Source organism: Schistocerca piceifrons, chromosome 6 (assembly GCF_021461385.2).
Source record: "Schistocerca piceifrons isolate TAMUIC-IGC-003096 chromosome 6, iqSchPice1.1, whole genome shotgun sequence".
Taxonomy (NCBI): domain Eukaryota; kingdom Metazoa; phylum Arthropoda; class Insecta; order Orthoptera; family Acrididae; genus Schistocerca; species Schistocerca piceifrons.
In genome coordinates, this window is record NC_060143.1 from 510,698,064 (window position 1) to 510,724,645 (window position 26,582).

The 26,582-nt window shown below is 44.3% G+C and overlaps 1 protein-coding gene across 1 annotated transcript in view; it reads right to left on the minus strand.

Moving 5' to 3' along the window:
• Positions 1 to 26,582, minus strand: part of LOC124802982 (dachshund homolog 1) — a 969,696-nt gene that overhangs the window by 299,666 nt on the left and 643,448 nt on the right. The window contains exon 8 of the mRNA XM_047264082.1: positions 23,681 to 23,890. Within this exon, the coding sequence (XP_047120038.1) occupies positions 23,681 to 23,890 (210 nt within the window). The remainder of the gene's footprint in view (positions 1 to 23,680; positions 23,891 to 26,582) is intronic.

The following is a 26,582-nucleotide window of genomic DNA, read 5'->3' on the forward strand; positions in this document are numbered from 1 at the left end:
CTGAAAAGACTTGCAATCTGCGGCCGAAGTTCTCCAGATAGGGAAGCCCTGCCTTCAATGCCACACTACCATTTCATTTAATTTTCCCCATGTTATGTGTACTAACCGCTGCAGCTTTGGAGTCCGTAACTACCCGAGAGCAAGACAGTCGCTGACACACCTATCAGTGGAATGTCAGCGCGGTCAAGAGGACAGTAGAACAGCGAGCAGACGCATTGATACGCTATCGTGTCTCGAAGCAATTAGCAGTAACTTTCAACGACTGCAACAAGACCACGATGCAACAAAAGATTTAGCATCAGATGAGAAATTGGAGATACCTCCCGCCCCATTACTGGTGCTCTACGCCGTACAGACAAAGGGATGATGGTTGATATCACAATTGGAAAAAGAAGCCGGGAGTACTGGCCGCCCGAACAATAACGACTCCGCACACACACACACACACACACACACACACACACACACACACACACTCGCACACATTCACACGCTGGAAGACGAGGCGAGGCACGTTCGTCCGGAGAGGTAATGGGAAAATGTGTTGAGAAGCGCCGGCCGCAGATTAAACAAACATGCACGTCTTGGCCGGGGCGCGCCTCCCACCAAAAACTAAGATATATAGCGAGTGCGCGGCGCGGGGCGGCGTATGAGGAAGAAACCATGAATCGGAGCCAACAAATTTATGTCCGTCCGCAGCCGGTAATTAAATATTGTGGATTGCCCCGCGCCCGGAGAGAGAGATTGGCTACTTTTAACGATTGTGCCGGGCCGGACCCGGACCAGGGGTCAGCGCGGGTTGCTCTCTCGCACGCATAGGCCGCGCCGCGCTGCGCCGAGCCGGTACACTCGCTGCCGGCAAAAGTGGCGCCCCGTCCGCGCCGCGCATGGCAACCTGTTGCTGACCGCCGGCCAGGTGGCCACGTGTTCGAGGCCGGCGTGGCGTTTCGACTGCCGTCAATGGTCTGACTGGCGTCCGTCTACAAGTCAGCTGACCGGTAATCAATCACTGACCGTATCAACCACGTGACCTAACTCGAACGCCGACGCTCTCGCCTGTCTTGAGGATTGTAAGTGCTTCACTGAGAGAGACGACGTACTGATAAGGGAAATAAACTCCCTGAATGAGTCTACCACCATTGTGGTTTTTCGCGGTATAGCCGCCATCTGGATCGTCTGCACAAACGAAAAAAATTGAAACTTCCTGGCAGATTAAAACTGTGTGTCGGACCGAGACTCGAACTCGGGACCTTCGCCTTTCGCGGGCAACTGCTCTACCAACTGAGCTACCCAAGCACGACTCACGCCCCGTCCTCACAGCTTTACTTCTGCCAGTACCTCGTCTCCTACCTTCCAAACTTTACAGAAGCTCTCCTGCGAAACTTGCAGAACTAGCACTCCTGAAAGAAAGGATATTGCGGAGACATGGCTTAGCCACAGCCTGGGGGATGTTTCCAGAATGAGATTTTTCACTCTGCAGCGGAGTGTGCGATGATATGAAACTTCCTGGCACATTAAAACTGTGTGCCGGACCGAGACTCGAACTCGGGACCTTCGCAGGAGAGCTTCTGTAAAGCTTGGAAGGTAGGAGACGAGGTACTGGCAGAAGTAAAGCTGTGAGGACGGGGCGTGAGTCGTGCTTGGGTAGCTCAGTTGGTAGAGCACTTGCCCGCGAAAGGCGAAGGTCCCGAGTTCGAGTCTCGGTCCGGCACAACAGTTTTTAATCTGCCAGGAAGTTTCATATCAGCGCACACTCCGCTGCAGAGTGGAAATCTCATTCTGGAAAAAAATATTGCAACACAAGAAGGAGCTATGCAACATGACGAAAGCTGGTAGGCGTGTTTCTACTTCTGAAAGATGATCTCTATTCAAATAGTGAACAAGAGTGGCGCTGCTTGAAATACAAGCTACAACGGTCGTGAGCGTCAGTTACCTTGAGAATGGACGTGGAGAGTTGACGCTAGTCAAGAATGCCTTTAAAACGACAAAGACGCCATTACCAACACCCCACTGACTTTGAACGAGGTCGTGTAATATGGCTACGAGGAGCTTGATGTTACTTTTGCCATATTGCAGAAAGATTTGGCGTAAATGCTGCTTCCGAACCAGACGCCCTGTAGCAGGCATTCCACTAATCGCGAACCACAGTCATCTGAGACTTCAATGGTATCAAACGAGAGCTCAGTTGGATCGTGATGATATCTGGTTGGCGAGGCGCTCAACTGCGCCATCATTAGCGCCCGTACAAAGTCCCAATTTGTACACAGTCCAATTTTTACACAGTCCAATCTAGCCACTGTCACGAATGATGATGATGATGATGAAATGACGAGGACAACACAAACACCAAGTCCCCCGGCAGAGAATATCCCCAAAGCGGCCAGGAATCAAACCCAAGACCCCGTCATCCAGAGGCAGCAACTCTAGCCACTAGACCGCGAGCTGCGGACAGCTCTGTTAGAGGGAATGGTGGAGCTGTATTGTGTTTTCTGATGAAAGTTGGTTCTCCTCGCTGCCACTGACAGCCGTGTGTTTGTTAGAAGGCCAGTTGAGGGCCTCGAACCAATCTGTCTGTGCTAGACGCACTGTGGTCGCTCTGAAATGGTTCAAATGGCTCTGAGCGCTATGGGACTTAACATCTGAGGTCATCAGTCCTCCAGACTTAGAACTACTTAAACCTAACTAACACACATCCATGCCCGAGGCAGGATTCGAACCTGCGACCGTAGCAGCAGCCTGGTTCCAGACTGAAGCCCCTAGAACCGTTCGGCCACAGCGACCGGCTGCAATCAACAGCAAGGAGGCTGAATAAAAGACTTCCATTTATTGGCAGAACTTTTGGGAGTTGCAGTGTATTTCTATGGCAAACCACTTACAAGGTGATTAGAAGAATGCTGCTCCAGTGTTGCAGTTCCCATCAAGAAAGAATGATAGAAAGCGTGCTGATAGGATCGTCACTGACCGATGCAGTCCTTACGGAATTCCAAGGGAGATTGTCAGGAAATTTGAATGGGCGTCTTGGGAAGAAATGCGATATTGTTCTCGTAGCATCCCGTTAGACAAAGAACCGTCCACATCCGATAACTGTGTCCAAAGCCTAAGAGCATTTATAGGATGGTTCTTCGGTGATAGACGAGAAACTCGTCTGCTTGGCTCGCCAGCCGTTTCATTTTAAGAGTGCTGCAGTATAAGTTTGAAGCGGAAAGCGTATATTGCAGCCAGCAGTGCACCGAAACCGTTGCAGCGATCTGTTAACGTTACCATCGGACAAAATCGCCGTGAAAGTAGAGTTCAAACGAGTCGTCATTGCGGGCGTAGTTAATGAGCCAGGGAGCACAATGGGAGGTTATTTCTGCGCGCCGAAGCAGAACCCGTTCCCGGTGAGCTCAGCACCTCTGTCTTCTCGCCTCTCGTAACCCCAGGTCGGTCTTCGTGTGGGGTATCGGAACAGCGTAGACGTTGTAAATGAAACAGGAAATCTTAACTAAACCTCGCTTTTGGCAGACAACTTACCATACCTCTCACAAAATCTGTTGGAAATACTTCTTACACGACAGGAAAGAGCTCACGTTCCGAAAGAGTATTTCATTGCTACGACGGTTCTCGAAAACAAAGGTAAAATACTGCCAGAAAAGCGGAGTCATATAAAAACAAGATCGCATGTGTCTTCAAGCTTGACGACGGCAGCAACTGAGTAAACAACTATTTCAGAGCGGCTGAAATGAAGAAATAGAAGCTTTTGAAAAGTAGTGCTACAGAAGAATGCTGAAGATTAGATTGGTAGATCATGAACCAATGAGGAAGTAGTGAATAAAATAGGGGAGAAAAGAAATTTGTGGCATAACTTGCCCTAAAGAAGGGATCGGTTAATAGGGCGCATTCTGAGGCATCAAGGGATCGCCAGTGTAGCATTGGAGAGAAGTAGGAAAAGCGGTAAAAATTGTACAGGCAGACCAAGAGATGAACACATTCAGCGGGTTGAAAAGAATGTAAGCAGCAGTACTTATTCATAGATCAAGAGACTTGCAGAGGATAGAGTAGCATGAACACCAGTCTTCTACTGAAGAACATAACAAAGACATAAGATAGAGAAATATTACTTGCCTCCACCACCTCCGCAAAAAAAAAAAAAAAAAAAAAAAAAAAAGAGAGAGAGAGAAAGAAAACTGCCTGTTCGACAGCTAGACCTATGGTTTTGTGTTTGTTTGTTTACGCTGCATTCTTTGCCACCAGTTTCGGACTCCCACTCTCTAAGCCTCGTTCTTGTAATCATTCAAACTATCAAGCTGGAACCTGGCATTATCTCTGGTTGCAGCTGGTCTCTCTGTAGCAATGGAATGCTGTTGCCAGAAAAATACTTTATCAACTTCGTACCCACATACGAAACTATCCTTCAAAAGCAATATTTTCTTTCTTATAATGGGTCAGTAACACTCCTCAGCAGTCCCCATCGCCGATTCAGACTGCCCTTATTTTAAAACTGAGTTACTGTATTAAATATTTGACGTTAAGCATCTGACCGAGAAGATGTTTAGAAAAAGGTTTGAAATTAAGTTTAAAGGTTGTTGGAAGCGGCCAAGTCCTCTCATTCTCAAACACTGCATGAATATATTCTGAATAATTTGAGCGCAGTGAGTTACGTTACTTGAAGACATATACACAGTTTGACGGTAACACTTGTCTGACTGTGTTAAACATTTAGCAGATCAACTACCTGATATTGAAAAACAAAAGAGCAAATATTCCATCCAAAATGGTCATGCAGTCGGTGCACCATTAAACGTAAGTGCAACATCACTTTGAGACCTCCTCGTGAGCTTCGACGTCTTCTTCCTTTCCCTCTCCTTACCCTTTCTCTTGACGGACTCGACATGTTAATCTGGATTTAGCAATTTTAGTGGTAGAGGGATCGCTGAATTTCGTCATTAGCCTCTTACATTTCACAAACCGTGAAGTAATAGCAAACAACTACGACTAAATGACGCTACGTACTACACACCGTTGCTGAAAATCAACGATCTACAGTTATGACGAGTCTAATCCACGATTACGAGATTTATATCTTGAACCTAGGAGATACTACGCACATACATTTCCAGTAATTTTGTTAACTTCCCATGTGTTCGCTGGTCAATGATAATATGAAAATGTGTTTACTTTCCCATAATGGAACAGCGCTTCGTAAACGGCCGATACCATTCATCATCTGTTAATGACTGCAGGCGGGAAGATTAGCTCTCGCTGTCCGGAGTGACAAGTTTAATCTGCAGCGAGTGTGGCTTTCTTGCTCGGCGCTCATCCGTCCGAACGTAAAGCGTAAGCTGAAATGTATGTGAACGCAGTATAATTAGGAAACAAGTTGTTGACGTGGCTCGTGTTAGGGGGCCGGCCTCATGGGAGACCTCGGCGCTGGAGCGCACAGCACGGCAGTAAACTCATGTCGCTGAAGTAATCGGAGAAACTTCTTTTTTTTAATTTCTCTCTTCATTTTACGTTCATGAACTTGCTGAAAAAAAAAGAACCGGAGGATTCGTAACCGTAGAAGACTTTGTTTCGCTGTGTACCTAAAGTTTCGCCCGTGTAGTGGTGTAAATCGTCCTTGAAACTCGGCATTGACGGATGCTTTCTTTCTGCATTATTGCGAATTACTGTGTTCCAAAACAATCACAATTGTGACGAAAAGAGCAAGCAGAGAGGAGAGTGCCCATTAGGCACTGCTTGGTGGGAACTAACTCAACGGTGCCGACCAACCGCCGCGCCATCCTCAGCGGATAGGCGTCACTGGATGTGGATATGGAAAGGTGTGTGGTCACCACACTGGTCTCCCGGCCATTGTCAGTTTTCGTGACCGGAGTCACTACTTCTGAATCAAGCAGCTGCTCAGTTAGCTTCAAGAGGGCCGAATACACCTCGCTTGCCCACGGCACTCGGCAATCTCGGACGGTCACCCATCCAACTGATAGCCAAACCTGACAGCGCTTAACTTAGTTGGTCTGACGGGAACCTGTGTTACCACTGCGGCAACGCCGTTGGCGCTTTCTGAAAGCTGATAAGGAATTCTTCCGTTTGAGATGTTCCAGATAACCATCCGCTAAAACTAAATGACGTGCGACTAACATGAAGAAGAGGTAAGTACATGTGTCCTGCACAAGTCCAAAGCACTGGAAAAGATGAAAAAAGGGAGATATGATTTTAAAAAATGACAATATTTTGTCCAAGAGAGTACATGCAGCACTGACATAAAGAAGCATTAAGAAACAATTAACTTGTGCTTTCCCTCTACGGGCCTTTCTTCGTTATTTGTTCAAAAAAATGTTCAAATTTGTGTGAAATCTTATGGGACTTAACTGCTAAGGTCATCAGTCCCTAAGATTACACACTACTTGACCCAAATTATCCTAAGGACAAAAACACACACCCATGTCCGAGGGAGGACTCGAAGCCGGCCGGAGTGGCCGAGCGGTTCTAGGCGCTTCGGTCTGGAACCGCGCGACCGCTACGGTCGCAGGTTCGAATCCTGCGACCGCTAAGGTCGCAGGTTCGAATCCTGCCTCGGGCATGGATGTGTGTGATATCCTTAGGTTAGTTAGGTTTAAGTAGTCCTAAGTTATAGGGGACTGATGACCTCAGATGTTAAGTCCCATAGTGCTCAGAGCCATTTGAACCAGTTTTGGGGACTCGAACCTCCGCCGGGACAAGCCGCACAGCCATGACTGCAGTGCGTTATTTGTTCATTTATCGATAAATTTTATAATTCTTCACACTGCACCAACAGTTCTCAAAATTTTACGTGTGACTATCTTCCTACAGCATATATTAAATTATTTTGCATTTGCATTCACAGCTTACTTGGATTAACATTTCTTCTCCTTCTCATTCCTCTTTGAGACTTTCTCTATACGTACTTATTTTTGTGAGCGTACCCCACCTTTTCAGTCATTTCATCGTTGTGTCAAACCCAAACAATCGAAGTAAATTTTATTCTTCTCGCGCGGGGTTTGCAGTCAGGTTAAAATTTCAACCAATTCGTCGTTTTGACGTCTCTGTAGGGACCTTCTTCAAGAGACTTCTGGTATTAGGAAGCGGTGCAATATTCAACGAACTGTGTACACCACATGACCCCCAGAATAAGGTTGCAAAAGAGGAATTTAATCGTCTAGTTTGTTGGAGAATTAGAGGAGGAAACTGAGTCTGCCTCGTAGCTCAGAATGATTTCCCGAGCTAAGTGACTAAGTAGTAACACGCTGGCGTCGTATTCGGGAAGGCAGCGGTTTGAATCCCTGTCCAGTTATAAAGCACTGGGTTTCTCATGACTTCTCAAAATTGCTGGGATTGCCGGGATAGTGCCTGTGAAAGGTCGCGACCGATATCGTTCGCCATCCTCCTCCAATCAGAAACTGTGCACCGCCTGTTGCGACTTCGTTGTCGACGGGACGTTAAACTCTATCTGCAAACCGGTCTCTTCCAGAATCATTTCTAATCGGTATTCTCGAATAAAACGTGAAACGTGCGTAGTGCAGACGAGTGGTATTTTTCACGATTTATTGAGTGGTGGGTCAGAGAATACGTTTCGGCACACACCTCTTTGAGAAGCAACGCGCAGACCGAGTTTTAAGGCACGCATGGCAGAGCGGCACTTAGAGAACGAATGCGGCGGTATTTTATTGGTACGGCATGAGCCGGCAGAGCAACAACAAGAAGAACGAAAGCCGTCACGTTCGCCAGAGATTATTCCATACCTAAATTGGCAAATTTAATTAAATTAATGCCGCGAGCGAGGACGGCGCGCGTGGAATGCATTGTGCTGTTGCGGCCATGCCTCAAGCGACCGGCGTGCTCTGGGACGCCGGCGGGGTTCGAACCCACGGACCGCCGTCTGCTGGAAGCCGCGCAGAGGCGTCGTGCGCGGCTGGTTCTAACGTGCTTTCTTAGCCACAGCTACAAAAGACTGCAACGCTTAGAAATCGTGGCGTCACATTAGATATCTCCGTTCATTTCATTTTGTTACACAGTGTGTAAAAGCAATGTATGCAAGTCTGTGTTGTGGAAGGAGGGAAGGTTAGGGCTTAGAGACGGAGCATAAACTATGTTGGTGGAGGATGAGGGGAGGAAATCTGTCGCGCCCTTTCGCAGGGAACGCCGGGGCATTTGCCTTAAGTGTCTTAGAAAATTCACAGAAAGCCTAAATTTCGATGGCTGGACACAGATGTGAACCACCAACCTTCTGAACACGCGTCGAGCGTCTTACAACCGCGTCTCATCATTCGGTAGTAAGCACTGTTTGTTGCTTAGTAATATTTCACGGGATCCAGAAGTGTAGCTTTATTTTCCCGGTAGAGAAAGGGGTTCAAAAATGGCTCTGAGCACTATGGGACTTAACATCTACGGTCATCAGTCCCCTAGAACTTAGAACTACTTAAACCTAACTAACCTAAGGACAGCACACAACACCCAGTCATCACGAGGCAGAGAAAATCCCTGACCCCGCCGGGAATCGAACCCGGGAACCCGGGCGTGGGAAGCGAGAACGCTACCGCACGACCACGAGCTGCGGACGAAAGGGGTTCAAATCTAAAATATGTGTATGAAGGGTGAAGTTCAACAAAAGTAAAAGAATGTAATGAAATTAAATCATGTGATGCTGAGGGAATTAGATGAGGAAATCAGTTACTGAAAATAGTAAACCGTTTTCACAATTTGGTGAGCAAAGTAGCACGATTGCAGAAGTAAAGATGATACGAAGTGCAGATTTGCAATAGAAATAAAATATTTTCTAGAAAAGGGGAAATACGTTATCTGACATGAATTTAAGAATTACGAAGTCTTTTCTGAAAAAAATTGTCGTAAACAGTTGTACAGAAGGGAATGACAATGTAGTATTAACTCGCTTTCTTGTCTGTCTGATCAATACAGGTGACGGTTTGTGTGAAAAGGTCAGTAACACCTGATATCTCAGCTGCTTTGTAGGATCATTGTGTTGTGCGGATAGGGTAGGAATGTGTCACAGGCGATATGCGGTGGAGGAGCACGTTAGACTAAAGGGGGGGGGGGGGGGGGGACGAGGAGGAGGAGATGGATTTCGCTTTCTTGTCTGTGTGTCTCTTTGGTGCAAATTTTGCAGTTGATTTTAAAGACTACCCAGTGAGCTAGGTACTTGAAGTCTTAACCATAGCTCAGAACTGGATGACAATGCAAAATTAACTTGCTGTCTTTTCTGATGTGCAGCGGAGGGTACTTTGTTTATCACTCCCATTTCCTACATTGCCGGTTCCAGTCGATAATGGTTCGCTGGAAGAACGATTGCTGATAATCCTCTGTGTGACCTCAAATCTTTCTAATTTTTACCTTTAGTCTTTCTGGGCATAAAGGTAAGCGGATACAATACATTGGTTTTGTCAGGCGAAGAGAAACTGAAATAAACCTGAAATTTACCTCTTGTCTGTTTTGTGATTTCATAAAAATGTTTGAAATCTTTTGAAAAATTACGCTGATTCAATAGATAATTGAAGCACGAATAGTTTTTAGCTTATTATTGTTACTGTATTTACGAGTTGATGCATGAATAGTTCACCTACTTGCGAGTGTGAATTGCCAGCGACCCGCATTTTTCGCTTTAAATTTTATAAGTATTTTCATAGCTATTAAAAATTTACAATATCAAATTTTCAGTGGGTAGGAATCTGTATGAGTATAGAGGAAATTATTACATATTTTTTAGTCCAATTTAAAAACAATTTTACAATGTTACTTATAATCCGTCTTGATCGCAAAATGTTTATTCATATGGCCGGTTTTGGTTCCTCTAGAAGCATGTGACGCAGCATGTGAAGGTTGCTGTGTGTGGACGGGTTACTCCTGTAACCGCAATATCAGATCTGAAGATGGTTCTAGAGGAACCGAAACCGGCCATAACGAATAAACATTTTGCAATCAAGACGGATTATAAGTAACACTGTAAAATCGCTGATTGCGGTTATCCCAATCAGACATTATGTCTGTTTTTGCACAATTTGAAAACGTTGTGTATCGAAAATTCATTTTGTTTAAACAAATATTTCTTTTACACTCGTTTTCTTTGCCAACTCTCAACTATATTTTAACATTCCAACCGAAGCTACGCATTAGGACAAGTAGCCGATCAGTCTGTTACCACAACCAGATCTTTTGCTTTATCATTCGTTGATTTCTCCAACTCACAACCAAACTCTCACGTTCCAGACTAACGTAGACCTCGTCTGAAGATAGGCAGACCAGCTTGAAACTGGTAAAAGCAACATAAATTGCCATAAAAAAGTGACTGGTTGCAGTGTTTTAAATTATTCAACATATATGTTAAATATTTCCCAGTAACAGAAATCACTCTGCTGGATAAAAAACAAATTCTTAAGAAAAAAGTTCAAATTTGTGTGAAATCTTATGGGACTTAAGTGCTAAGGTCATCAGTCCCTAAGCTTACACACTACTTAACCTAAATTATCCAAAGGACAAACACACACATCCATGCAGGTGGGAGGACTCGAACCTCCGCCGGGATCAGCCGCACAATCCATGACTGCAGCGCCTCAGACCGCTCGGCTAATCAGGCGCGGCAAACAAATTCTTCGTGCGCCAGTTTCTGCGAAAAATCACTTACGCAGCAAGAGCCCATGATCCGCAAAAATGTCTCTGCACAGCCACTGCACAAGTGTTCGAACCCCGAGTCTGTTGGCCACCCTTTAGAGTTGCCGAGTGTTAATGTGTTTTCTTTTCAGGAACTTGCTTATGACTCATTCCGCTGGGCTATAGAATCCAAAACAAAGTGACAGATCTCGAGGAAGTACTTGAGGCTGAGCATCCGAGACCAAAACGTACGAAAAGCTCACTCCTAAGTCTCGCAACCGACAGCCTATAGGAATATCTCCCCGGTTGGGACACAAGGACGTTGTCAGGACGCTACCACGCGTGGTATGAAGAATTCTATTGTCCATTGTCCAGTACCTTGTTCCACCGATCAAGTCGACTGCAAAGAAAAGCAGTGACTACCACTGCTATGCTACAGCGTATTAGCTTTGAATGTGTAGAAAGACGTTTCCTCTGCAGTGCAGCGTTTTCCACAAACGGAAGAGTGCCTCTATAGAAGGGAGCGGCGGCGTGCAGAGATAGTTAGCGCCCCTGGGGAGACAAACGGCTCCCTACCGGCAGGTGGCCGCATTATCCCGGCGCCGTTAATAGATCGGCCGACGCCACTAAATCTGGCCGGCGGACGCCATTACGGCATACCGCACGAATAAATTGGCGACCTCTCAATCGCGCTGGCGCACATTAAAATGCCGCGCGATTTTTGCGGCTGTGCGCGGCGCAGTGTGAAGTGCGCTTATAAGGCTCGGCATCCGCGCAGAAGTCCTGCGCCACACACGACGGACGCCCTCAAGCGGCGCGCCCGGCCACGACCGTCGCCGTAATGAGAGTCGCGGGCCGCATAATGGCGGTCGTGAGCAGCCGCTCTCCGGCTCCCCGGGGTAAGCAGCGCACTTTGTCGCCGCGGAGGTCGACACTACGCCAGTAATATGCGACTTCCAGAGGTCCTCATAGTGCCAGGCGTCCATTGGCTCTCAGCGGGCTGGACATCGAATCAAAATGAGCTTGAATATCAGACGTGGGTACGTCATCCAGGCTGCTTCATCTCCTCGTGGTGACATGCGAGTCCCTCGTAAGCTCGTGATCAGATCTTTTCAACTGGTGAGAGATCTGAAAAATGTGCCGGGCAGGGCAAAAGTCGAACACCATCTGTATCTAGGTAGGTCAAAACAGCAATGAACATTATGTGGTATTGTGTTATCTTGTTGAAAGTTAACGAGACGGATACCCCGAAGATAGAGCACGGTCACCAACCTTAACATGTCAGAAATGTAACGGCAGCTGACCAAATTACCAGCTTCCCTGGCCAAAGGAGGTCGTGATTTGTACCCAATGGAAACCAATAACATCACACCAGATGCTGGTCGAACATTACCTATACGTGGGTAGGTCAGGACAGCAATGAGCATTACGTAGTCTTGTGTTATCTTGTTGAAAGTTAACGACACAGACATCCCGAAAATAGGGCACGGTCACCAGCCTTAACATATCAGAAATGTAGCGGCTGCTGCCAGCCGAAGTGGCCAAGCGGTTCTAGGCGCTACAGTCTGGAACCGCGCGACCGCTACGGTCGCAGGTTCGAATCCTGCCTCGGGCATGGATGTGTGTGATGTCCTTGGGTTTGTTAAGTTTAAGTAGTTCTAAGTCTAGGAGATTGATGACCTCAGATGTTAAGTCCCACAGTGCTCAGAACCATTTGAACCATTTTTTGGCGGCTGCTGACCAAATTACCAGCTGTTCGAGCCAAAAGTGATCGTTATTCGTACCCAGCGACACCCAGTATCATCACACCGGGTGCTGGTCGAACAATATCTGTTTCTATGTTGAACAGGACAGCGTTGTCTGGTTGAAAAATGATGTCACGGATGTCCTAAAGACAGTGCACGGTCACCAGCTTTAACACCAGAAATGTAACGGCTGCTGATTGAATAACCAGTAGTACGGGCCAAAGACGATCTTGATTTGTACACAGTGGTACCCAATAGCATCACGCCGGATGTTGGCCGAACAATATCTGTTTCTAGGTAGGACGGGACAGCATTGTCTTGTTGAAAATTAATGTCACGGATGCCCCAAAGACAGTGCACGGTCACCAACTTTAACACCAGAAATGTAACGGCTGCTGATCGATTAACCAGTTGTACGGTCCAAAGGCGATCTTGATTTGTACCCAGTGGCACCCAATAGCATCACACCAGGTCCTGGTTCACCACCATCCGTATCTAGGTAAGTGAGGACAGCGTTATCTTGTTGAACGTTAACGTTATGGAGACCCCGAAGACAGGGCACGGTCACCAACCTTAACACGTCTGAAATGTAACGGTTGCTGAACGAATTACCTGCTGTCCGATCCAAATATGATCGTGATTTGTAGCCAGTAGCACCCAATAACATCACAATGAGTGCTAGGCCCATATGACGATGATCTTCTGAGCCTCCACGCTTGGATGCGGCCATCGTGATGTTGTATGCAAAACCAGAGCTCGTCTGGAAAGACGAAGTAGTACCACTTGCGTGTACGTTGCTGTCGTTGGACACAGCAGTGTGTAGACACGCCTCGCTCTGGTGTTGCGTCAAGATGAGCCGCTACAATGATACCTGTGCTCATAGTCAGGTACGGAGTCCAGACGTCATCTCACTACCCGTTTCGACACTTGTCTTGCGGCAAACAAGCTTATTTCGTGAAGTAACATGCGAATTCCGACACTTTCTGGTGTGCTTGGTGGTATTACGCACGCATAACATGATCTTCTCACAATCAACCAATGGGCAAACATGATTTCTGAATGAGAAACCCGCTGTGTTCTGTTCAGGGGTAACTCACCACTTAGACATAAAGTATTGATTGCACAAAAGAGGGCAGTGAGAATAATTAGTGGTGTTCACCCAAGGACATCATGTAGGCACCTTTTCAAGGAGATAGGTATTTTAACTGCAGCATCAGAGTATATATATTCACTAATGAAATTCGTTACAAATAATCCATCTCAATTCGCGAAGAACAGTGATGTTCATACGTACAACACAAGATGGAAAAATGACCTTTCCTATCCGTTATTTAAGCTGTCAGTTGCTCAAAAAGGAGTACATTATTCAGCAACAAAAATCTTTGATCATTTGCCCAACAACATAAAGTGTCTGACAGGTAGGAGATGAAGTTTTTCAATCTAGCTTAAAATCATTTCTTTTGGACAACTCCTTCTATTCCATGAACGAGTTTCTGTTTCGGAAATGTTAAAAAAATGTACCTCTAAATGTAGTTGCATGTGTAGAACTAAAAATTTCAGTAATATTAATATTAGCGCTATTCATGTGTGTATATATATCTTGTAATCTGAATTGTTCCACATTATATCGATAAAATAATCGGGAAATGATCTACGGAACATGACATAACTAAAACTAAAACTAAAAATAAGGGCTCATAAGGAGTCATGAAGACAGTTATTTTTCCCTCGCTATATCTGCGAGTGGAAGAAAAGTAACTGACTAGTTGTGGTACGTGGTACCATTCGCTACCCACTGTATCTTGGCCTGCGGAATATGTATGTAGATGAAGATGTGGAAGCGGAAAATAGAACTGCCTTTTAATAGATTCATGACTATAAAGTCTGACATGCAAAACTTATTAAGCTGGATGTTGACGTTGATGCTTATGAATGACACTTGGAGGATGTTGTCCGACCAGCACCAGACAGACATTTTTGTGGATTGTGACAAAAGTAGAGAATATGGAAACGGGTTGGGGGATGGGGAGTTAACTTAGCAAGCTCTGTCGATCGTTGGGGTAATGGGAAAGAATATGGTTTCGCTTGTGATGTGGGTTAGCTGCAGTAGGATTTGATACGCTGCACATGGTAGAAACGGAACGACATTAGACAAGGCTTTCTAGGCAGAAGAATGTCGGATTGGTTCTAGAGATATGTTACTGTGGCAACGAATTAGGACGCGTAGTAATGTGAAAGACTAGCATAGTGTCAGAAACGGCAAGAGTAGAAAACTTAAACATAGAAAGTGATACTAGCTGCTAACAAATGATTCACAGAGGCTCAGTTGTAATACAAATAATGAGTAAAAAAGAAAACAACTGTTGTGCTTATTTACGGTGCGAAACGAACTGTCAGATTTTGAGCCGGATAGTCATTTGTAGTGGAGACATGGAGGCGGCATCTGGCGGCGAGATCTCCGGCACAGCAAATGGACAGCTAATTACAAGCGGACGTCTACAGTGAATGGGCGTTCCTTACCGTTTATCCTAGGCCGGCCTCACCGCGCGTTATTCCGTCCGCTCGGAGAAACATAACCACGCGCCGTGTATTACGAACGTGAGAGATAAAAGATATAGAAGCTATTTGGCAGGTATATTAAAATCACATTGTTTGTAAAGGAAAATTTACTGTGTTTCATGTGAAACGGGTGGCTGACGGAACTTTATTACGTCCGACCGGCACTTATCAGCGGCCGTTTGCCGTGATATCTCTCCGCTATCGGAAGAAAAACAGCTGCACTAAGTCGGGCTGCGCAGTGTGCTTATTGCGCGAGCGCAAGTAATTTGCCTGCCGCGGGTTCTCACGGCGCGCTGACGAATCGCTATTTGCTCTAGGGCCACCTGCGGCAGGACGAAAACCAGAGGAGGAAAGGGTACGACAGACATAGCAAAGCTTTGTTAGTCAATCGCTGAGGGAAACAGAACACTGCGATGAAACGGCGCACTTTTTTAACGTAGACACTAGTGAATAACTAGGGTAAGGGCTACATCTGCGAGACTACGTGCTTTACGAATGATATTAGTCAGTTGGCACCTCGGGGATGTGTACTAGGACCTCTGTTACTGCCAGTATCCACAAATTTCTTATGAGACAATATCAGATTGGTCTTGTTCATCAAAGAAAAGTGTTTAACTCGAAAATTCCATTAATCAGCAAATTTTACAGTGATTTCGAAAAGGAATGGACCAGACTAACTGCAATAAGTTTAATATTCTTTACTACGACAGCTGTTTCGCCTTTGCTGCCATTTTCAAGTAACCTGCGAATATAACGTTGGTGAAATTATTTATATGTATGGCGACTGTGCACGTGAATAATTGTACAATGGAATAGCACAATGGTACTCACGTCTAGTTCGATTTGACGTCCGTTTTAATCTGTCATTATCGAATTCGTAGAGATTACGTGGCATGCAGTAATTATAAATGTATGGAATATGCTTTGTCACTTATGTGGTAGTTAGTTTACAGTAAAGTACGATTTGTCATTTATTTTACAGTTCGTTTATTCTGATGCTGTATGTTTACACAGTATAGTTGGCTAAGCAAAGATAATGCTATATTTCACAGTAGACTATCCACACGAAATACTAAACGGAGATACAGACGTTAAACGTAAGTATTATCTGGAAAACTTTATTGACATATTGCATCATGAAAATATATAGTACACGTCGAGAACAAAACCTACTCAAACCAAAAATAAGTTTTTCAGCAAAATCGAGTCAATGAAATACTACCGTTGCTTAGCTAAAAATACTTTGTAAACATATAGCATCAGAGTAAACGAACTGTCAAATAAATGTCAAATCGTGCTTTATAGGAAACTAACTATAAAACAAGTGATAAAACGTATTCCATACGTCTATAACTACTAATTTCACGTAATCTTTGAGAATCAGACAGTCGCTGTTTAGGTGTAATTTGAACATCAAATCAAACTAGGAACAAGTACCAATGTACTATTCCAGCGTACAATTATTCGCATGGACAACTACCACGCATGTAAATAATTTCACCAATGTCGCATTCGTAGGTTATTTGAGAATGGCAACAAAGCCGAAACAGTTGTTGTAATAAAGAATATTAGACTTTCTGCAGTTAGTGTGGGCCTTTCCTTTCCGAAATATCATATTATAACGTGTTGTACGCTGCGGGCCAAATCGAACGAAAAATACTTACTGTGACTCTTTATAGATTCTCAATTACTTACCAGCTTCTAATATCCCTTGAGTCACATACAGTAAAAAAAAAAAAAAATAAAATAAAATAAAAAAAACATGTGGTCAATTATTCCGACAGAGTTTACGATGAACGTCGTAAATTATACTTAGTGGAACGAAAATGTAGAGCAAATGTAGAATATGATAAATGGTGGTTCATTGTTATCTGTGGGAAGAGTATCGTGTACCAGCAATAAAGTTTACGTGAAAATCTTGACTCTGTCTCATGAATATTTTTCGAGGCTGTACGATCCTAGTAAGGTCAGAATTATAGTATACAACAGGATGTTTCAATTCCTTTGCCTCAAACGTCTTGGGGTGATACACCACGTCATGGGGAACAACTTTCGTTCGCTGATGTGTCTTTTTATTGCTTTGCCGTCCCTAGGACGACGAGGTTACACCGAACTAGCAGGTCCTACTAACCATGTGTGCTGCATGTATACTCTACCTACACCAGTAAATTGACAGAGTGAGTTTCAACCCGAAAAGTTTAAGAATGAGTGCCTCTAAGCGGAGAAAGTTATTTGAAAATCTCGGCCTGCCTTCTTTCTCGCGGAGCGGATGACTGGATTGTAAGCAACATACGTAGATCACGTACGCCGCAGAGCGCCTGCACGCTGCTGCTCTCAGGGACAATATCCATTATAAAAGAAGCTTAACATTTCCTGGAAGCTTCAGTGAACATTTTGTCTCTAGCAATAATTGTTCCCCATTAAGTGTTCTGTCACTGGTAGACGTTTGACGGAAAGCCTTTGAAACAGCGGTTAGACCCGATACTGTTAAAACTGTCTCACGGTGTTAAACGAACTCACAAGGTTTACATTATGGAAGAGACGTCGATTTGTCCTTTACCTTGACATCATGATACAGTTCGAACTGTGACACATATCGCTCATGTATCACAATGATATTGTTGGTGCTTCAGTCGTAGAATGGAATTACAAACTAAATGATTTACATGTTTCATGTGACGACCTGTGCCACGTATGCCAAACATACATGCAGATGCAGATGCTGATTTGTTTGGACTGGCTCACACATGATTTTCATCCTTGGTTTTGTGTGTGCGTTTGGTTTCTTTAAGATGGATTCAGACACAGTAAAACGGGCAGAGAACACGTCCGTTCATAAGATGGGTAGTATATAGTACATTGGGAGTCTAGAGCCTGTTTCAACTCAGCCACGTCATATACCACAAAACCACAGAAATACCCATTCCTCATTCTGTATGTATGAACACTATGCGTTTCAGTCAATCCAAGTTTCGAGTTCCCTCTGCCTCACCTTCACTAATTTTACACACAGCGCACTAATACAGAAGCATCTCAGAGCCACAGAGGATATGTGTTACGTATGTCCGTCGGCTGGTGTATTCAGATTGTAACTACTTAGCCTGTGAAAATGATCAGTGAAACAAATCACTAATTTATCTCTCTCGGTCCTTGTCCTCGGACAGTGGTTGAATACGGAGGGATGCAATAACACGAGTTGTTCTTGTTTTTCTTTCTTCTTGTCTGCCGCAACCCAAGACGGTCCGATTAATAACCGCCCATCTATGGTGCAGGTGGTGTTAAATGATACCCTGGGGTCGTCGCTGATATATGGCGCGTATTAAGTTGATTGAGTGGCAGATGGATAGTTATTTATTGGCGCTTATTTGCATTCATTCACAGGTGTCCGAGCATTAGAAGATAGACTGCACGATCAAGTAGGCAATATCAGATTCCTCACGGTAACCCGAAGAGAAGCTACTGAGAGTAAAAACAAGTATAAGCTGTCCCGTACGGAATAATCTAAGCACCATAATGAAAGACATGATGTAGAGAAACAAGTGTTATCCGGAAATCAGTATAGAACTACTTACTAACCACACGGTATGTATAACACGCAAAGACGTACGATACTCTTACTGTGAAACACAAATGAATATTATCAACAAGCTTCAGTTAATCTTAAATATAGTACGAAGCACTTCCTCATCATTAGCAAACGTGCTCTAACACGTAGCGAAACTGAAATAGTGCAGTGTTTTAGTATTCTGAAGACGGACACAATATTTGAATATGACGAATCTTTTTCTCGCAGTCTCCCTTCCTGCTGGTCTTAGCAATTTCGTTCGAAAGTATTAAACTGAACAACTTGTATCACATAATGCAAGAATTAAACAGTGCGTCTAAAGAAGAATAATCAATCTCCGAGACACCCATGCAAATTTCATAGAAAAGTGTAACTGGTCCTGACTAATTTGGGTTTTAGAAGAGAACAAATTGACGCAAGATAGGGAAAAGAAATAGTGCGACTTTATTTCGTGGAACGTGCAATAACATAGAAGCTGGATTAATTTGTACGGGAAATCGAAGTCATTAGCCTTAGACAGGAATGCGCAGGTTAAGTGCTTCGCAAACAACCGGTAAGCTGAACCGATAATGGATGGCAATTCCTGGAATAACTGCGAATAGCACAGTTGTTTTGATTCCAATAAAAGGCTGCGTTAATTGACAGTGTTTAAACTCTGTTCAAAATGGAAACCAACCCCCCAACAGCATACCGCTCGCACGGCAATTATTCGCTGTACATCGGAACAGGAACTTCCTTTTTTCCCCAACCTACGTCGTATATCAGCGTCATCGGTGACCTGTATATAACAAGTGTTCAAATGTAGTTAGCATCACGGCCGGGCCGCAACATATGCACTATTCATCACAAAATAACGGTCGTTAATTCCATCGCGGTGGAGCCTTATTTAAACTGTGGGGAATGCCACGTACTCCGACAGAGGTACACTAATGGAAAGCTAGGTAGTTTATCATCTGTATGTGGTACATTCTACGCCATCGAAGTTTAGCCTACAAGTTTTTCACATTGATTAATCGAGTTCTATGCGCTACAAACCGGATGTTTTCTGCCATTCCATATTCATGGCCGGCCGGTGTGGCCGTGAGGTTCTAGGCGCTTCAGTTTGGAACCGTGTGACCGCTACGGTCGCAGGTTCGAATCTGCCTCGGGCATGGATGCGTTTGATGTCCTTAGGTTAGTTAGATTTAAGTAGTTCTAAGTTCTAGGGGAATGATGACCTCAGATGTTGAGTCCCATAGTGCTCAGAGCCATTTGAACCATATTCCTGAATACACCTCTCTCTCAAAGTGATTTCTTTGAGCGTCCGTTTTTGTTGTTCTCTACACTAGGTGGTAGTAATCCTTGTCGGAGAGGCAAATCTATGGCTAATTTCTAGGATATTCCGAGGACAGAGCTAAGAGCTATTAAGGACATGGGATGGAAATTCATCTGCAGTTAATAGCAATTACACTAATGTAAACACAACACCAAAAGGGCGTTTTGCAACATGAACGGAAGTTGGTAGAAGCGTTTCTATATCTGAAAGATGGTTTCTAATCAGATTTCACGCCATTCGTATTGGAATGGTGCTAGAAACGCCACTATGAAGATGCTAATCAGGTTTGCTTTAAACCCACACTGTAGCGCTCGTGAGCGTTAGCTGCCTATGAGATTGGACGTGATGAGCTGATGTTAGTTAAGAACTCTTTTAAGGGACAAAGACGCCATTTTTAGTACCTCACTGAGTTTGAACGAGGGCGTGTAATAGCGCTACTGGATGCTTGATGTTTCTTCAGCGATATTGTCGAAAGACTTGGCAGGAATGTAGCCACTGTAAATGATTGCTGGCAGCGGTAGCCACGAAAATGTATGGTCGCAAGACGACTTGAATCCGGACTGCCATTTGGCACTGCCGAGAGGGAAGACCATCGCGTTCGGTTTATGGTTCTGGCGCATCGTACTGCATTTACAGCAGCAATTTGAGCGGCAGCTGGCACTACATTTACACAACCAACTGTTACAAATCGGTTAGGTTACTACAAGGACAGCTCCGAACCAGACCGCCTGTAACGTGCGTTCCACTGATCCGAAACCACCGCCATTTGCAGTAGCACTTACTATGTACCTAGATATATTGATTTTGACGTTGACACTTACATCTGAATATTTTTATGATCTAAAGACAGCAATGGTCGAAACGGCAATTGTAAAAAGTATAATTTATGTGATCGAGACGTATCTGTACGAGTAACACTTCACCATTGCCCCGATCACTGACTTTCTTAGAAAATAACACCCTAAAGGTTTTCGAAATTTAGAAAATTTTTACAAAAACTTGGAGCGACGTATTTACTTCGTCCGGTAAAACGCTACAGAATGTAATCACAATTTAATGCCGCGAGTACGAGATAGACTCTACTTCGCTGCTACCCACATCATGCAGTAATTGAGTGCGATTCTCCATAGATTTTTTAAATGCCTTTTGCTTCAAAGCCAGCTTTCTAAATTGCTATACTTGAATGCAGTCGTATATTAGCATTTACGCTCCTACAATGCCCCGCAGTTCTCTTGAAAGCCATTTCGTACTCGCTACATTCCTCGTGGGTTTTTTCTAAAGAGCACTTTCTGCCTGCAAACAAGTGTGATTATTGGTACCACGAAGAGCTCATAAAGAGTTTCACTTGAGGCTTCTCATGCACCGTGCCTGTGGCTTCTCAGTCTGTAAGATTTTCCTGCCACTAATTGTACCGTTTAAGCTTTTTGTTCCTTTTTCAGGAGAACTACAGCAGTTCGCCGCTTCACTATGACCATAAATTCTGTTGCACTTTTACAGGTACTACCCCGTATTAGCTATGAAACTGCTTACTGCGTCCAGCACTTTTTATTGGCGATTCCTGCTGCTTCTATGGAGGTGAAAGGATGAGTACCGCAATAGCCCATATTATGATAACGGACATGTTTAGGTAAACTGTTTTCTCCTTGGGTACTTGGCATTATAAGTTGCATATGTACATTGATTTGAAAAATATACCATGTCCAAAAGAGTGACTTCGAAATACGAAATATGTACAACTTTTCCATCTAGCATATTCTTTCATGTCTGTCAGTCTTTTCTAACCCATTCTCTTTGATTATTTCTCTTAAATACTTGACTGTTTGACCTATGCCTGTCTATAAAAAAGCTGTGGTGCAGTTCTTCCATGTCAGCGATAAATTTGGTTTTCTCTCCAGAGCTTATTTAGCTAGCTGTACTTCCTATATGGTCCAAGGGATTTGCTTGCATTTCTGCATCAGTTGCAATTTCAGATAGTCAGGCAAAATCGTCTTGAAATGCCACCCAGTTTACTATAACATGATGTTTCTTTCGTCCCAAGAGTATCTGTAATACTCGACATTCAATTTTTCTTTCTAAATTTTTACTATTATTTACAACACACTGTTGGAGGGGACTGGAGATAAGCCACTAGGCACCTGTATTTATTTTAAAGTGATTAGTAATTTCGCCTATGAACTTCACTTTTGAGAATGTGTCTGTAAGCATTTCACAGATATCTTCTGGTAATTTAATTTAAATGATGCATACATTTATATTGAAAGTTACTCACAAGCAAGTCTTTCCAGAGAGTACACTATTACTTTTTTGCTACGTAAATCATTACAAAGATCCCTGTAATTGTTTTATAAAGCACATTCATGATAAAACTAAAGGGAAAAGGTACTTGCCATCAGGCAGTCAAAGCTCCAGCGCAACACTTCGTAGTATGTGCTACATGGTAACAAACACAACAGCAATAGACACTACCGACTGAGCGTAGCTACTGGATGACTGTGAGAAGTTAGAATGTTTTAGAAGTAATCGCTATGGATATCAGTGTTGCTTTGGAGCAACATTATAAATAAAGCGTTAAATCTAGACCAGGGTGTCCAGTCTTCTAGCTACCTGGGCCACACTGGAAGAACATGAGTATTTTTGGTCTGCACGTAATATACTAATTCTTAACATTGTCAAGAATCGCCGAAAAAATGAAAGACAAGGCCGGAGGTATACACTTAACACATTTAAGAAACTACTGAGATGTCATTAATAATTTTATATGCAATTAAAAATAATAGAATTGATGTGATGTTTCATTTTGAATTTTGGAAAATAATGTATCAACATCAGATTCGATCGTAGAAGTTGCAGTTCTCAGGGTGTTCTCAAGGTGTTCATCTGATATATTGGCTGTATTTTTACACACCGTGTTCTTTGCTCTTGAAAACAACTGTTTCAAAAACATACCTGCTTCCGAACAAAGATGACATTAACGCATGACTGTGCAACAAGGGGTATTTGTCTCTGGGCAGCTATGGTTTTTCGTAAGTCCAACAAAGATACATGATCAAATTTTTCCTATAGCTGGATGTCAGGAAGCAACTCTGTGCATTCCATTTGAAAATCTTCTGGCAGCGTATCTCTGTTGCTTGTGGAAGTTGTCTAATAACTATAAAAGATTTGACTGTTATTTCGAAAATTCTGAAATCGATTTTCCCATTCTTGAATCAGAACGAAAAGTATAGCAGCGTATTTCAACCTGTCTTTAGGACTGTGATACAGTGTACGGTCACTTTACGTAAACGCAATTTTATGGATTTTTTTCCCTACCAGTCGTGTGACGGATGCTCACTTCTTGGATCGAATTGATACTTGCTTTGGGCAGCAGGTTGGACACTCCTGATGTACACCAAGAAGATGGCGTTTATTTTTTGCTAAACTACTGAAATTACTTCCAAGGGAACCATCATTCATATCATTTAGCGTTTACTGTCGCGTCATCTTATAAAATAAAAGTCAGCAAACTTCCACATTCTGAAGCTAGACGGGCCAGTTTTGCCCGACCGACCGCCGTGTCATCCTCTGCCAATACCGGCACTGAATGCGGTAGAGAGGTGCATGTGGTCAGTATACTGCTCTCCCGATCGTTGTCGATGTTACCTAGACAAATGTATTTCCGAAGTTTCCTTATTTTACGTTAATCATTTTTTGGTGTTGCGATTTTTTTTCCGTCAGTATATTTTATGAGATGACGCGGCAGTACACCAAGAAGGTTGCCTCTCAAACCCAGCGTCCACAGTAAGGACGTTATGGAGGTTCAGAAGTAGCCATGCCTAAAGTTAATTATATGTAGTACGTTTACTGCTCAACATTGTTTCGCCTTGTAGGCAGTAGTGGTTAGTGTGGCGGGGTACTCACTCTTCTCGTAGTTGATCTGCCGCTCCTGCTGGCGCGCGTTGTCGGCGGCGACCTTGAGCAGGCCCTGGATGTTCCGCAGCAGCGTCTCTGTGGAGGAGACTCCCTCCGCGGTGGGCACCCCGGCGGCGCCCAGCGCAGAGTAGTTGAGCGCGTGCGGGGACTCCGAACCCGGGTGCGGGCCCGCCATCTCACCCGCGTCGCTCAGCTCGCCTGCAACGCAAAACACCCGCTGCCACTCACCGCCTGAGCCCGTCCTTCTGTCTCACCACTAATCTGACCCTCCGATACACTGTGCGCAGACGGTGCCCCGCAGCTTCCAACTACTTCAAAACAGGAGAGGGCCACCGAGAAGCAGCAACACGACTTTTTGACGTGTAGTTCCGATAATACCATCATCTTCTGGACCACGCAATCTCGTGAAGCTGGCTATCTGGGACGAGCTACTGCCATATATTTCAAGACCGTCATCATAACTCCCAAGAGCTCCTTTTATTTAACAACCAGTTTCGGTACAGAGACCATCATTCAGAAAACCATGTACAACATCATTTAAAACTAAAGTAAACTAAACTTCGCCCGAACTGGGCACGAAGGCCTAACGGAACCGACCGGCTGCCATGTCATCCTCAGCCCGCAGCAGTCACTGGATGCAGATGTGGAGAGGCATGTGGTCAGCACACCGTTCTCCAGGCCGTATGTCAGTTTACGAGACCGCAGTCGCTACTTATCAATCAAGTAGCTCCTCAGTTTGCCTCACAAGTGGTGAGTGCACCCCATATGCCAACACCGCTCGGTAGACCGGTTTGTTACCCATCCTATTGCTAGCCCAGCCCGACAGTGCTTAGCTTCGATGATCTGACGGGAACGGATGTTATCAGTGTGGCAATACCGTTGGCTCAACACCATATTAGACGACATAAAATCGTTTGACGTCAAATAATAATGTTGTCACGTGGCAGCTGTAACAGTGACTACTTCATGGGTTTTATTGCCTGACGCCAATGATTTTACATCGCCTAATATAATGAAAATTCAATTATGAACCTAATGATGGTCTCTGGACCGACACTGGATGCTACATACAGAAATTTTATCAGAAGCTTTTGGCGGTAATCGTGGCATTCTTGAAATATGTACGAGCTATGGGCCACAACCTTCTGAAAACATATTGTCGTCATACAAAGTGAAACATTAACCATCGTAAAAAGTCGATGATTTTCATTGAGACTTAGTGTCGCCAGCTGCTATCGTTTTCGTTTTTCTTCTTAAAAAAACAACAAAATTTTATTTACATTTCAACCTTAAATTATTGTTCTTTGAAAAGTATTATTCTTTGTAAATGTTGTAGATAAAACAAAAGAAAAGAAAACTGTAAAAAGGTGAAAAACGAAAATTGTAAGATGTACGACCTGTCTGAAAACTTCAGGTAACAGGTCTATAATTTGGCAATAAATAAATAAATATCACTCCAACTGCACACGCCACACAGCAGCTTGAACAGTCCCCCTGCTGACATGCAGGGTCCATAGATTTGTGACGTTGTCTCCATACCCGTACACGTCAATCCGCTCGATACAATTTGAAACAAGACTCGTCCGACCAGGCAACATGTTTCCAGTCATCAACAGTCCGATGTCGGTGTTGACGGGCCCAGGCGAGGCGTAAATTTGTGTCGAGCAGTCATTAAGGTTGCGCGAGCGGGCCGTCGGCTTCGAAAACCCATATCTGACACTTTTTGATGGCCTAGCACTGAAGTCTGCAGAAATTTGTTGAAGGGCTGCATTTCAGTCACGTTGAACGATTCTCTTCAGTCGTCGTTTGTCCCATTCTTGCAGGATCTTTTTCCGGCCGCAGCGATGTCGGAGATTTGATGTTTTACCAGACTCCTGATATTCACGGTACAGTCGTGATATGGTCGTACGCTACCCCGGAGACTTTGTGTCGCATCGCTCGTGTGCCGACTATAACACCACGTTTAAACTCACATAAATCTTGATAACCTGCGATTGTAGCAGCAGTAACCCATCTAACAACTGCGGCAGACGCTAGTTGTTTTATATAGCTGCTGCCGACCGCAGTGCCGTATTGGGTTGGGTTGTTTGGGGAAGGAGACCAGGCAGCGAGGTCATCGGCCTCATCTGATTAGGGAAGGATGGGGAAGGAAGTCGACCGTGCCCTTTCAGAGGAACCATCCCGGCATTTGCCTGTAGTGATTGAGGGAAATCACGGAAAACCTAAATCAGGATGGCCGGAGGCGGGATGGAACCGTCGTCCTCCCGAATGCGAGTCCAGTGTGTAACCACTGCGCCACCTCGCTCGGTGTAGTGCCGTATTCTGCCTGTTTACATATCTCTGTATTTAAATACGCATGCCTATACCAGTTTCTTTGGCGCTTCAGTGTTACACTGAAGGTATTAAATATGGAAAGCCTTTAACTACAGATATGTAGTTTCCTATCATAATATTATCACAAGTCGTACCTAAAATAACGTGTGGTGTCACCGCCAGACACCACACTTGCTAGGTGGTAGCCTTTAAATCGGCCGCGGTCCGTTAGTATACGTCGGACCCGCGTGTCGCCACTATCAGTGATTGCAGACCGAGCGCCGCCACACGGCAGGTCTAGAGAGACTTCCTAGCACTCGCCACTGTTGTACAACCAACTTTGCTAGCGATGGTTCACTGACAAAATACGCTCTCATTTGCCGAGACGATAGTTTAAAATAGCCTTCAGCTACGTCATTTGCTACGACCTAGCAAGGCGCCATTATCAGTCACTATTGATATTGTGAATCATGTACCGTCAAGACCGACGTTCTTCATTAACGGATTAAAGTTAAGTATTCCACCAGCTACGTCCGGTTTTCTAAATTTTAATTTCCTTGTCCTGTTCCAGGCCTCA